Genomic DNA, 14903 nt, shown 5'->3' on the forward strand with positions numbered 1-14903 from the left:
TAGTGCATTACTTTCCTCGCAATCTCTTCTAGATGATTTGTTGTGCAGTAAATCCTGGTAAAATATTTTTCTTTAAGAAGAAATTTAATGGATGGAAGCAAGATTGGCTGTATTTGATAAAAAGAAAAGATAATATGGAGAGTTTCTGGGAAAGAACTGTCAGATTCACCGAGAGCAGCGAGATTGTGACCGATATAATGCACCTTTTATGTGGGTGCATCACAGTTTCACCGTGACCGAGTTGAAATTACCGAACATGGCAGCTGAGAAAATGTACTGTATCAGTATGGTAACCTTCTCCTCAAAAAAAATGACAAAACCTAACAAGATGGCTGATATCATACCAAGATATCGTATTATGACTCAAAGAATTTTAACAACAATGTGACCATTTTTTCTCTTTGTAAATCCTAAAAGATACTTTCCTTGAATTAGTTTATCACTGTTACTGTTGGGATGCCATTTGGTCGTCTAAAACCAACTATAGATGTAGGGACACTATTTTGGTGTATGGTTTAGGTAGTTAGGAATGTTTGAATTTTTATTTAGTCTTTTATTCAAAGTCATGTTTAGACTTTGCATTCATAATCCTAATGGGAAATTTATAGTTAATCCTGGTTATAGTTTGAGTTTCATGTCAATCGTTGTGGCTACAAATACAATTGTAGAATTGTAATTACTCCATTGAGCCACTATTCATTGAATAAGGGTTTTGTTTTGAGCATGCTGATTTTGGAGAGCAGTTCTACTTCCCAATCCCCCTTCATCTGATTCTTCTACAGTCATGGTTTAACTGTTTGACCTGTTGAAGTTCTTCAAGATCTCGTTCTTGAGAGCAATCTCACCCTTGAGAAAAAGTGAGATCTCACTTGAGTTGGCGAGATCTTCCTCGAGATCTGGTATTTTTCCTTAGGCCAACTTGAGTGAACTCGAGGGCCCATCTGGGGGGTTTTAAGGGTTAGTTTGGGCTCGAAGTTGGAGGTTAACCTATTGTAGGCCTTCTAAACACATTGGTGGCTTTAGATTTATGAGAAAACAACCCTACATATGAGTTCTAATTTGACCCGAAGTTTGAAACTGAAATGTTGCAAGAATGAACATGCAAGGTTATAAAACATGAATATAGAACCATTAGGACATATAAATGAAAAGCAAATGGTATGATACATCAAATAATTTAAATACCAATAGAATTCCATCCATATAAGTACAGTAGAACATCACATTCTTGACTCTTGAGAATACAATAATACAATCATCATAAGTTCTAATAGAAGTGTTGGATATGGCTGATGCTTCAAATTCTGTTGCCGATGACCTTGCCAACCCACGTTGGGTCCCAGTCTCCGTTGAGAAGGCAGGGTGCTGCTTCGGTAGGGTTGTAGGGGGCAATGCCCCCGGCCTGTAGAGGCATTATATCACTTTGGGCCTCAGGATTTCCTTTGTAGTTTGGGCTTGGGCTCATGAATAGTTGCTGTGGCTTAGGGAAGTTTTTTGCGAGAGAAGGTGACAATCCGTCAAAAAATCCAGTAAAAAATAATCTTGGGAAGTTGTCGGCGAGATGGGAGGTGAGAAGAGGATAGATAGGTCGAGATCTCGACCTGTCTTGCTCGAGTTATGGGACTTAAAAGGGTAGTTATGGGTCGAACCGAGATCTCAATCGAGATTGGGTACCTTGTGAGACTCAACTCGTCTCGAGCCTTCATAAAGGCGAGATCTTGAGTGAGATCTCATACCTTGGTTCCCTCTGTTTACTGAAAATTCTTCGACAGTGCTTATGGCTATAGTTAACCATTGAAGCTGCTGTTCAAGAACATGTTTAAAAGATAGAAGTTGAATCATCTCCCACCCTATTCTTCTTGTCTTAAACTTGTAATCCATAAACCTTAACATCCCCCAACTCTGGAAATCATCCACAAACCCTAAAACCTGCATAGAACAAGCTAGCCATCAGTATTGCCCTATGTTTAGATTTAATCTCCCCCACACTGATTGGGAAACTCAATCTTGTTTGCAACTAATCTTACATTTCTTCATCTTTTTCTTTCCCAAAACGTGTAAAATAAAATCTTAATTTGCTGTTGTCTTCTAGTCCAGCAATATTCCATCATTAAAACATCATGAAACATGCGCTAGATACATATGGAAATGGTCAAGAGACATATGGAAATGCTTAGGACATATGCTAAGTGCTGTTTTGAATCACTATTTTACCCCCAAAAAAAAAAAGAATCATAAAACACAATGAATTAGTAATATCGAAAATATACCACATATAAAAGGTGGCTGGTTAAGACCAGAGAGCTGCACCAAGAAAGAAATAACTGAGACTCCACCAAGGGTCCAAGCTTGCGCCGGGGGGGGGGTTCAAGTATAGGTACCTTGAAGTCCACTCCCTTCAACGCTACCATATCATAAATATTCCGCCTTAGACCAAATAGGACCAACTGAGTGTCAGTCCGTCTGATATTCCAATGGGAAGTGACAATAGGAGCATCAAAGAAATCCTCGATTTGGACTTCAGGTGACAAAGGGCGTACCCAGTGCCGAAGCTCCCACACTGTGGGGTCTGGGGAAGGGACTTTCTAGGCAGCCTTACCCCTGCTTTTTGCAGAGAGGCTGATTCGAACCCGCGACCTCCAGCGCACAATGGAGAGACTCCACCATTGCGCCAGGCCCGCCCTTCACTTCAGGTGACAAAGCTAAACTATAATACCAATGGAGATAAAGTATGATGAGACAAGTGCATTTAATTGATTGTGCATAAATGATGGTGTTTATTAATTGCACTATACCAAATTTATTAAGGTATAGCATCTGTACTTAAAAGGTATGATATGTATAGGTGGATACTTAAAGCCTTGCTAGTTCCTGGATGTTCCCTTAACTTGGATCCTGATTTACAAATATAAATGATAATTGTAAAATGATATATTGACTATTTTGGGGCTTTCTGTACTTAGTATTAGTATTTATTTTTTCGGGGAGAGGAACTACAGTAGTGATGCGTAATGATCATACATTTTTGCACTTTATTCTTCGCTAGATGAGGGCACGAGCATCCCAGCCAAGGTTTTAAAATGCAGAACTGGATTCAGAATCAAACAGTGACTATTCTGATTCAGATTGGATTGGAAGCAGCCTTCAATAACCCTAGAATTTGTCCATAGATCCAAAAACAGGGAGAAATTGTTAGGGTTATGAATTGTGATTTGGCCAAATCGGATAAGTCACAATCAGGATTGGTCGTGGTTGATTCCATTATTACATGGTCAATTCAAAGATCTGATTCTCAATTTTTAAAACCATGATCCCAGCTGTTTTATTCACCATCTTTGCATCTCCCGCTCTCCATTGTGCTGCATCCTTTGTAGTTACTGATTTCCTGTCTCACTAATTTGTACTTCTTAGTTTTTTGAGTTTTTTACATGTGGGTCCCCTTAGTGGACTAAACTAATGTTGGGTCTCCTTAGTACAATATATTATGTTTGGGTCCTAACCAGACTAACACCGTTAGTTGCTGTTAAGTATATTCAAATTTCAAGTGTAGAGGGACCAAAATGCCCCTCGTGTTATTTCATATTGTGTTATTATAATTTTTTTTGCTTTAGATATATATTTTTTTAACCATATAAGTAATGCGTAATGACCAATTATATATTTTTTAAAACCATATATTAACACAATGTATTAATAACCTGAGGGACATTTTAGTCATTTTATGTTTGAAATTTGAATATACTTAACGGTGGCTAACGGTGTTAGTCTACTTAGGACCCGCACGTAATATATTGCATAAGGGGATCCAATATTAGTTTATGGTCCACTAAAGGGACCCACACGTAAAAACTCTAGTTTTAATAACCTTCCTATGTTCTTATTTGATATATACTTGCTATTTCTGTTGACTCTAGGATCAGGGGTGGACCTGTAGAGGGGCGGAGGGGGGCCATGGCCCCCCCGGATTTTTAGAAAATAGTACTAATTCCTTTATTTTTTATAGTTTTTATATAAATTTTCTTAATTTTTCCGGTTTTTTCTCTTCCCACATGTGAAATGTCACTATTTGGCCCCCCCTAAATATTGAGAACAATTTTCAAAGGTAAAATAATGGGTATAAACGTCATTCCTAATTAAAAACTAACTCTTCAATCCCTGTTTATTCTCTCCTCTCTCCTCTCTCATCTTTTCTTCCTATTTATTCTCTTCTCTTTTTATAAACGTGGGTTAAGGAAAATTTTGAAAAAAAAAAAACTTATTAGGTATTCAAAATTTCATTCCTAATTAAAAACTAACTCTTCAATCCCTATTTATTCTCTCCTATCTCCTCTCTCCTCTCTCCTTCCTATTTATTCTCTTCCCTTTCTATAAGCGTGGATTAATAAAATTTGGAAAAAAATATACTACACAATTAGGTACTCTTTCTCTCTCTCAATTTATTTATGGTTTCTCTTTTTCTCCTTTTTTTTTGTTAGTCTTTTGTTTTATATTCTATGTTTCTTTATTTCTTCTGCAATTTTTGTTATGTGATTTGTGAATGAAATATCTATAGTTAGTAAGGTAACTACCATTGGTTTGTATCTCTTACCCTAAAATAAAATTTGGTTTACATTTCCTACCAAAGAAAATTTTGGCTTGCATCTAACTTTTTTGGGGTTGAAGTGTATATATATAAATATATATTTGTATTGTTGTTTTAATTTACCTATATTTTGTGGGAAAAAATATAATTATCAATAATTTGCCATTTTTTTTCAAATATGCGTGGGCCCCACAAAATATATGTGGGTTATTCCCTAATATAATAAAATAATTTAGAGGTGGGATCCTCAATAGGTCTTATAAGGGCCCACACAATATGTGTGGCAAAAAAACATTAGTGCTTTCCCAATAGGAAGGTTATCGGGCTTTCATTCTTCGGCCCCCCCCCAATATTGAATCCTGGGTCCGCCCCTGTCTAGGATCCCAATTTCTGTTAACTTTTTATCTTCTAGTCTGTGCCTCAAGTCTGGATCCAACCGTTAGATTGGAAGCATAGTTTGAGGGTTTATTCCACTATTCCATAGTGTCCTTCAATCTAGGTTGGAGACCCATCAGAGTGCTCACATTTTTAAAAGTTACCTATTCTGGTCCTAACGATTTGGCCTGCGATACTTTCCTGTGGTTTGCATCTGAACCTACTTTAAGGTTAAGTGGTTTGCATTACAGGATTTTCAACTTTCAGATAAAATTACAGATAGTGCCTTGACGTTTCTTATTGCACAGGCTATGCCAGTGGCAGAATCTGTCTATTCTTATCATCTGTATCTGACCATCATGGCAACATTATGTTAACCAACACCCCAGATGCAGATTCTTATTATAATGAGAGTGATAGCCTTTCTTTCCATCTTGTCTAAATGGACATAACTACCTACTTATTTTTCCAAGTTTGGATATGAATTTTATAGTTAAATTCTTTCCGTATCTCCTCTCTTATTTCTCACCTTTGATGTTGTGTATTGGATTTACAGGGCTGAGTATAATCCAGACCAGTATTTATGGGAAAAAAATTTCACTCTTGCCGGCAGAAAATACAAGAGACAGGACTTGGAGGCAAGTACGGAGGTCACTCATTAAAATTCTGTCTTTTGTACTTGATACTGATCCAGCGGTCTTCACTAGACTATGCATTTTTGTCTTAGCTTATCAACATGCATCTTCCTTGTTACCACTAACTTTGAACAATGTTATTTTATATTTTCTAACAGCTCAGGAATGGAAGGGGTCATATTTTGCAGTGCAGTCATTATGTGCCGTCTCCTTTTCCCAATGAGGCTCCTCTTCCATGTGTTATTTACTGTCATGGCAACAGGTTTATTTTGGTTCTTTTTGATGAATTTCTTGAGGGATTTTCCTAGAGAGTAATTTCTGTAGATGTTTAAGTTCACCTTACTTAGCTACATATAACTATGTTAGTTCCTATATATGTTAATGAAGTACCCCTAGTGGTGATCTTAGTGTAGCAATCTTCCAGTTTTATTCTGTGCCATATCCCCCTTGTCCCCTTTTATGGGTTCTTCCCCTTCAGTTTGCCATGTTCATTAGACTCTGAAGCAACTGACACTTGCTTATTTGTTCCATTGACCAATCAGTGGATGTCGAGCAGATGCAAATGAAGCTGCTGTAGTCCTTCTTCCCTCAAATATTACTGTCTTCACTCTCGATTTTTCGGGTTCAGGCTTATCTGATGGTGAATATGTGAGCCTTGGTTGGCATGAGGTTTGTTGATAAATATTCTTTCTTTTAAATTTCCTTCTTCCATCGTGTATGGAAATTCTAAAATAATAATGCGATTGCTGTCCATATATTTATCAGAAAGACGACCTTAAAGTTGTGGTGTCTTACCTTAGAAGTAGCAAACAAATTTCATGCATTGGTCTCTGGGGACGTTCAATGGGTGCAGTTACAAGGTATTTAAACTCATAGAAATGATAAATTTATTTGCTAGTTGGTCGTGTAATATTTTCATTTTTTGATTTCTTGCTACCAAAGCTTTTGCATTTGTAAACCTTTAGTTTTAAACTTTTAGGCATTTGCAATATCAAAGTCAACTATTGAAGTAATGGTCCAACAGATTAGGATTTGTAGGACATTTAGGATTTAGTTAATAATCCATGAAATGAACTACTAATACAGTCAAAGTTCCAATCCAGTCCTTGGTATAACTAATTTCACCTTTTCAAAATCAGATGTAAAAGCACAATAGGTATCCTTCTGCTTTCACTGTAAACTTAGTCATTTAGTTTTTATTTGGGACTCATGTGAATGTCTATCGCCTTTGTCCACATTGAAAAACCTTAATGAGACGAAAAATATGACCTGACCTATGAGAAGATGACCCAAGGAAATGTGCTATTCTCATCTTTCGTTTCATGGTATGATAATATGTTGCAATTGTCGTATGGAAAATGTGTAACCTGTTTGATCAGTTTGTCCACGTAGCATCCGACCTTTTCCCTTTCTTGTTCTTGGGCACCAGGCTTTTGATGATCTTACTAGATGGAAAGATTGAGTGCTACTGTGTGAGCTCTTATTGATAGATGTCACTGAGCTATAGAGGGATGTTGCTTTGATTTTATTACATTTCAACACTTGTTACCTACCAATGAAATCGTGCTGCGCAGGTCCGAGGGGTTATCTCCTGAGAGGGTGAGAGAAATGTCTGCCAGTTTTATGGGTAATTGGGTACCCTGCCCATGTTCCGAAGATCTGATCTGTGGCTGTTTGACTGGGGGCATTGAGTCAGCTGCTGTTGCCCATCTTGCCCCTCATCCAAGTTTTGGTCAAATTCCCCTCTTCCTACTCCCAGAAAATGGGATATGTGCCATTAGAATCTGGGGATGGTTGGGAGTTCTCACAAGAAATGAATGTCACATGGATTTTATACCAAAAAATGGGATACTTACCAATAGAATCTGGTGACAGTAGTAGAAGATGAGATGTGCTTGGAGAGTTCTTACCTAACTCTCTATGGTGCCGCAACTCCAGAAGGGTTCCATATGGATTCTCTGCTGGTGTCTCCTTTCAAGAAGTCCTATTCTTTCACCTTGCAAGCATGTCAGAAACAAGATATGCCAAGAAAGATAATTAAGAAGCACAGAGGTTAATATTTCTAGGCTCTAACTAAGAGGAGGAAGTGATAGGGTAAGCAATAATTTCTTTTCGGTGAGCCATTCATCATTGTCAACCCCAAATTTGGTCTATTTCTTGATCTGTTTGGTCTCACTTCACTTTGTATACTCTGCCATTATCCATTTCTTTCCTCAAAGCAAGGAACTTATGGGTAGGATGCTATAGCTCTGAAAGCTCCACTGCAAGTTAAGACTGATTAGGGCTTAAAAAAATTGAAGCAATAGGGAAAAGAGTTAATAAATAAGTTTGCTTCACTTGGTGTACTCTGCCCTCTTCCTGTTCCTTCCTTGAAGTGCGAAATTTCAGTGTAGGTACTATAGCTCTGAATGCTCCATAGCTTGTTATGACTGATTAGGGCTTATGAAAAAGAAGCAATATACAAAAGAGGAAGAAATAAGTCTTTTTTTAGGTTGTTTATGTTTTTGAGTAAAGTATTAGATGTAGAGGAATCAAGAGGAGAAAAAGAAGCTGATCAGGTTTGCAAGCTAAATTAATCAACTTGCTAGGTTCTTCTTGCAGATATGTAAAGGGTGAACAAGCAAGATGGATAAAATGGAAGGAAAGTGCCTTTCATGAAAACAGAATCTTCATTTTGTACTCTTGGTCTCTTGCTAAAGAGAAGCATTAAAGTATTATATATGCATTCAGTGTTTGTTGCATAATAACAAGTTACTTCTGTTCTAAGTAACAAGAGTAATTGGATACTTCTACTTCTATGTTAAGTGTGTAGAATTTATCTACTAAGTGGCTAAAAGTTTCATCTGAGTTCAGAATTACAAAATGACCCTCATTTGCCACTGATATTATTATCATACCATGCTTAAAAGTTTACATATAAGTTAGCCAAAATCAAGGTTTAAAAACTTGTTTCAACTTGCCATCTTGAACAGGTAGATGCACAAGATCTCGAGATCACAAAGTGATGGTGTTCTTTTAGGGATTATGGATTGATGTTTGGGTGGTTAAATGGGCATGATTGGTTCCGAAATTTCAATGGAAGCTTGTTCTAATATTAGTAAACATACTAAGCTCACCCACCAGAAAAAAGAACCACACACACACTCACACTCTTTAGTGTTGAATTTGCACTATTGATTTGCAATTATTGGCCAAACACTTGCTTTAGACATGTAATATTGCATATTTTACACGTAATTTGAAACTTTGAATGACATGTGACATAATTTGCGAGTAATTAGGCACTAATTGACAAGTTAAATATAACTTAAAGGCTTGGAAATTTCTACTAGAAAAGAATGAAAAGTGTACAATTAATACATAAAAATAAGTCGTAGAAAGTTACAGACGTTACTACATTAGTCTTCTACGTCCCTGACTCCCAATGTTTGAATACATAGAAATCTTGAGGAATAGGCATAATTAACACTTCTATAGTGTAATCTTCAAAGGATGAGTGAAAGTTGAAACAAATAGTGAAGAAATAAGAGCTTCCCCCTTCTCCAGACTAAAATTGTGAGTTTGAAGCCCATTCTCTCAAAATTTTGAACAGCATTGTTCATCTTATAGCTTTTTCTACAAAGGCAGTCAGTCAGTCAGTCACTCAAAATATTTAATTCTCTGATTGAGATATGATATTTTCACATGTCATATGCTAGCTTGTCTCAATCAGGTCGAGATTTTGAAGGGCTTTTGAACTGTGGTCAAAATATCCTTAATATCTACAAGTAGAAGTACACCTGTGGATTCCTAAACAAAATTGTTATTGGAAAGTAACGATACCTAATTCAAAATACCCCAAAGGCTATGAAATATGTTCTTCGATTGCAATGAGTTTTGTTAGAGCACTATCTAACAATTCCACGTCCTAGTCCCGATGCTCCTGATAAGCTGTTTGAATAGTGGTTAGATGCTCCATTACCACTTGTTATATGTGTATGTGCCTGTTTTTTTATTTTTTGACTTTCAAATGCTGAAGGCAGGATGATTGGCATTTGAAGTATGTATATGTGTGCTTGTTTTTTATTTTTAACTTTCAAATGCTGAAGGTAGAACAACTGGAACTTGAAGTGGCAAAAACATAATGCACGTACTTCCACAATTTTTTAATTAGTGAACACATTTTGCTAAATATATGGCACTCATCCATGTAAGCAGAAAAATTAAAAAAATTTACGTGACCTTGGCCAACAAATTTCTTTTGAAAAATGACACTAAATTTGATAAAAATTATAAATGTAATAATTAAGAAATAATGAAGTAGCTCAAATACATGACAAGTGGAGTTAACAAATTCCGAAAAGATGGAAACTTTTATTGTTTTGATAAACTCTGAGCACTTTGGTTTGAACATGAAGCAAATGGTAAGTGGAAGGAACCAAAGATTATTGGTTCTTCTGTCTTGCTAATCTCCCCCCCCCCCCCAAAAAAAAAAAAAAAAAAAAAAAAGAGAGGAAATTTTCATCCCTTGTGTAGAAATAATATTTTTTCTTAGTCCCATTTTAGAGCAATTTATTTATTTTTTTCTGCTTTGCATGTACGTGGAAACTGTCTATGAAGTGCATAACTGTTCATCTTGATATCTTTGGTGCGAAATTTCCCATTATCCTTCTGAATAATTATGATTCATGAAAATATGGTGAAGGCTCCTTATTAAGTTGCTGCTCTCACAAATGTAATGCAGCCTTCTTTATGGAGCAGAAGATCCTTCTATTGCAGGAATGGTGTTGGATAGTGCCTTCTCAAACTTATTTGATCTGATGATGGAACTAGTAGATGTTTACAAAATCCGGCTTCCTAAATTCACAGTAACTCTCTCTCTCTCTCTTGCATTTTCAGCTTTTTGTTCTTTTTCATATTTTGTGTGGGCATGTTGTATCCCTCCAGTTGTATATGGTCCCTATTCTGGAAAAAAATTGGATATCTATGTTTCCCTCTTTGGGTTTCATTAAAACTTATACTGTTATTTGTCAAACTTTTTTTTTTGGCCCTTGTAAGTAGTCATGCTACTCTTCTGTTGTTGGATGCAGACTACTGTGCTATGTCTATTACATTTTTGAGCAAGACAGCTTGATGCTCAGATGATGTGTTTAGTTTTCACTTAGTTAAGATGATACATCAGTGTTTGCTTTCATTTGGAGAGCATGATACTGGTTTTCCAACGATTGCTGACCTCTGTAGCTTCTTTATATTGGATTTTCGTATTGGTTTTCAGAGAAAACAGACTCTCTTCCCTATTATGACTACCCTTTGAGAATTCCCTATTATAAGGATGAGTTGGGGAGCCATTAAACTTTCTCATCGGTCAAGATTGCTCCCTTATTCTTGTGTAACCTCTCTTCAATTTGGGCATTAAAAAATTATGTAACTGATGCAGGGGATACTTAGTGAACAGAAGTTCTTTACTTAATTTGAGACATGGGCAGAATTTGGGATGGCCAAACATGGAAAAGAGGACTGTACTTGTGGGATAGAGAGAGTATTTGGTGATATTAGGAATGTGAAACTTGGACAGAAGTGAAATGAGGCAGCAAACTTCAGGAGATTCTGTTGCCGTCTTCCAGCTTGGTCATTAACCTTGTTTGTGTCCAGTTAACTTTTCTTTTTTTAATCTCTTTTGATGAGTGTAGAATTTTGGTGGAAAATTAGAGCCAAATTATTTATAGAATGGATAGAATAGTAGAGTTGATATCTCCTGTCAGAATTTTTAATACTTCCTATTTATTTATTATCTGTGTGTGTTCTCCTTTAGTTATTTGCGATTGCATCATCAGAGTAGTTAATGCATGAAGGATTATTTTAATAATCATTCAGATAATTCTTACTGGCTATGGTATTCCTGAAGGAAGACAGAAGTAGCTAGGGCTTGGGGGTTATCTCACTGTTCCTCCCAATTGAGAAGCCTTCGCAGTGAAGTAGGTTTTTTTTTTCTTTTTTTCTTTTGCTGTTTGCTCACTATCTCTTTACCTCCTGGTTTACTGGTGGACCTAATTATTAAACAGCTTTCCGAGTAACTAATAAAGTAATAAGGCCTTGTCTTTGGCTTATCACGAAATTTCTTTACCCATTGTGGTGACTCAAATTACCTGTTTGTTATAAAAGATGATCGCTTCAAGGGCCTTGTGCTAATGGTGAACAATTTTTAAGAATTTTAATTTTAATTTTTTGTATTTAGTCCCTTTTTGAAAAATAATTATGACAAAAAAAAAACTTTTTTGCTCTTAAAAAAATGAATTTCTTTTTCTATTTCTGCTATCTGTGAATGGTTGTCTGAAGACACCCAAACTCATTATTTATTTTAACCAATGCAATGCAAGTTCTGCTCACTGGAGGATTTTGTTACTTGGCATTTGGCAGAGTAAGTCTCTTAGTTTTTCAAATTCTTGAACATTTCAGTGATACTTATATTTGTCCTCTCAGGTTAAAATGGCTGTCCAGTACATGCGACGTGTCATTCAGAAAAAAGCTAAGTTTGACATTATGGACCTTAATTGTATACAGGTTGGTGGATGGTTGTGATTGTCAGGATTGTTTTGTTCCTTCTTCTGATCAACCACTTATGGTACTTGAGAGGTTTTCAATATACTATTCTTTCTTCAAGTTGAAAGATAGTTCCAAGTTCCAAATTGGGATGCTTCTATGTTTGATTCTATCATGCAATTACCCACAAAATCCCTTATGTTGTAGATCTGTGGCACTTTGATGATGTTCATTTCCAATTTTATGGGTTGAGTTTATTTTGTTTGGTGAATCCTGCAGGTTGCCCCCAAAACTTACATAGCTGCTTTATTTGGACATGCATTAGGGGATGTTTTCGTTCAACCGCGCCACTCGGATCTCATTTTCAATGCTTATGCGGTATTAGTGATTCTGGAAGACTTTCTTCTCTCTCCCCCTTTCTGTACTATTGTTGGATATGAAGCTTGCAATTTAAGTATGGGATTGCACCATTTTACTTTTTGCTTCTATATGAAAATTTTGAGACTGTATAATTTGATTTTTTTTTGCAGGGAGATAAAAATATTATAAAATTTGATGGTGACCACAACTCTCCACGACCGCAGTTTTATTATGATTCAGTGTCCATTTTCTTCTACAATATTCTTCACCCACCTCAGGTGTCTTCTGCAATTTCAAGCAACTTCGATAAGTACTATAATTTAGGGGACCTGAAGATTAATGCCAGTATGGATGAGGTGATTTCCTTTGACATCAATGTTGGATTTTGAAAAATTTGATTTTCATTTGCATCTGAGAAATTGTAGCATGCTAGAAGCAAGTCCAAAACCTAAAGCCTCTTTTCTTCTCAAGTTGCTTTTGCATGATGTATGTCCTTTCACTTACTTTCCAAATTGGGATGCTGGGTCAAATGAGACAGGGGAAGAGGTAATGGCAATATTGTATGGTAATGATGGGGAATCAATTTGATGAAGTGAGCCATATTATAGTTCTACCAATAATTCGTTAAAACTCTTACTGAACTGATTTGGGGCCGTCGAAAATTCTGCCGCTCTCCTTTTTCTCAAATTATTTTTGTCTATCTTGAGTTGTAGGGCTTCCTTGTATATGCTTCTTTTGTGTTTTTTAACCTTCTCTCTGTCTCTGTTTCTGTCTCTCTCTCTCTCTCTTTTTATTTGGTGATTTAATAGTTAATTTCACTACTTGACCTATTCTTTCAGGGGAGTAGTAGACATTGCACTGTGGGGTTTGCTTAGTTTCCTGTTAGGTCTAGGATAAGTTAGTTTATCTCAAATTGTTTTTAGTGTTACTGAGTCCTTCTATAAGGAGTCCTATCTCTATGAAAGTCTCAGGATTCAGTATTCCTTTCCACTCTTCTCTTTTGGCCAATGGTTTCATTGTCTAAATACTTTTACAATGGTATCAAATAAGTGAAGAAAAAGAAAAGGGGGGGGGGGGGGAGTTGTCCAACCTGTAGTTACATAATCATTGTTTGTTTGCTGCATTCCCTCAACCAAGATTTCTGAATTGACTTACACTGGATTTCTGAATCACTGCTGAATAGATTGAACACCCTAACTGGGTCTCCTATAGTTGCTGACATTGAATTGAGTATCACTCACAATTCTTTGCTTGTTACTCCCCCCCTCTCTTAAAGGAGGTTATACCTTTAAGAGCTTGTCAATCTGGATTCCTGCTATTGTTTTTTTTTTCTTCTTTTGGTTTGCTTGAACTATAGAAGATTGCACTGAAGAAAAGAATTTTGCCTTTGCCAGCCATTGGTAGAAGTTATGGTCTATTGATCTGCTCTGATGATTGCAGCACCAGCGACGACTTTATTGCTGGAGTTTATCTGCCTCAACAGAGGCTCCAGATCACCATCTTGTTTGGTTCTCTTTTTCTTAAGTTCTTTTCCTGTTGGTTGTGTAGCTGTCTTACTCTTACCTAGATGGTTATGATACTTTGTTTGTTATTTTATCTTTAAATATTATTCTGTTACTGCCTCTACTCACATTCCATCCCATACATGTGATTCTTTTAATTCATCAATCCCCCTTCCTTTTGTTATCTGAGTTACTATAAATATCCTTCCGATTCCTCTTATTCTCAATTGTCTTTATTTTAGTATCTCACCTCCATATTTAACCTCATTAAATAATTACAAATCCCTTTTGTATCATATTGTCCTTTTCATGATCAAGTGGCCTCTATTTTCTGGGTTTTTCTTTTACCAAAGTACCCTTATGTGATTCTTTAAATTCATCAATCCCCCTTCCTTTTGTTATCTGGGTTACTATAATTATCCTTCCTATTCCTCTTATTCTCAATTGTCTTTATTTTAGTATCTCACCTCCATATTTAACCTCATTAAATAATTACAAATTCCTTTTGTATCATATTGTCCTTTTCATGATCAAGTGGCCTCTATTTTCTGGGTTTTTCTTTTACCAAAGTACCCTTACTTTGTTTGGCTATATCTTTTGATTTTACTTACGTGCCAGTGACTGCCACATATTGTGTAACTGCGTGGCCCACCAATGGTTGTATGTTTTTTAATTTTCTTATAAATAATTGTTTTGTATTAGAACTAGGAGAGAAACAGAACAGGCAGTCTCCTTGAATACAACAACAAAAACAACAATAAGCCTTGTCCCAATTAAATGGGGTCGGCTATATGGATTCTTGGCTTCCAATCAGTTATGTTTGAGGCCATGCTAGACACAAGGCCTAAGCTGTGTATATCCTTTTGAATAAGGTCCACTAGCTCTCCTAGAAAACCAATAGGTTCGTTCCAGTTCCACCTGGCCCTGTGT

At 36.4% G+C, this 14903-nt stretch overlaps 1 protein-coding gene across 2 annotated transcripts in view; it reads left to right on the plus strand.

Moving 5' to 3' along the window:
* LOC149024769 (alpha/beta-Hydrolases superfamily protein) overlaps positions 1-14903 on the plus strand; it is a 37967-nt gene that overhangs the window by 11743 nt on the left and 11321 nt on the right. For both annotated transcript variants that reach the window (XM_089144978.1, XM_089144977.1), the window contains exons 2-9: positions 5514-5595; positions 5751-5854; positions 6135-6261; positions 6358-6452; positions 10316-10439; positions 12052-12132; positions 12391-12489; positions 12642-12827. In XM_089144978.1, coding sequence (XP_089001104.1) covers positions 5514-5595; positions 5751-5854; positions 6135-6261; positions 6358-6452; positions 10316-10439; positions 12052-12132; positions 12391-12489; positions 12642-12827 — 898 coding nt within the window. The remainder of the gene's footprint in view (positions 1-5513; positions 5596-5750; positions 5855-6134; positions 6262-6357; positions 6453-10315; positions 10440-12051; positions 12133-12390; positions 12490-12641; positions 12828-14903) is intronic.

This window comes from Hakea prostrata, chromosome 2, assembly GCF_041222555.1.
Source record: "Hakea prostrata isolate BN-2017 chromosome 2, UWA_Hpros_2, whole genome shotgun sequence".
Taxonomy (NCBI): Eukaryota; Viridiplantae; Streptophyta; class Magnoliopsida; order Proteales; family Proteaceae; genus Hakea; species Hakea prostrata.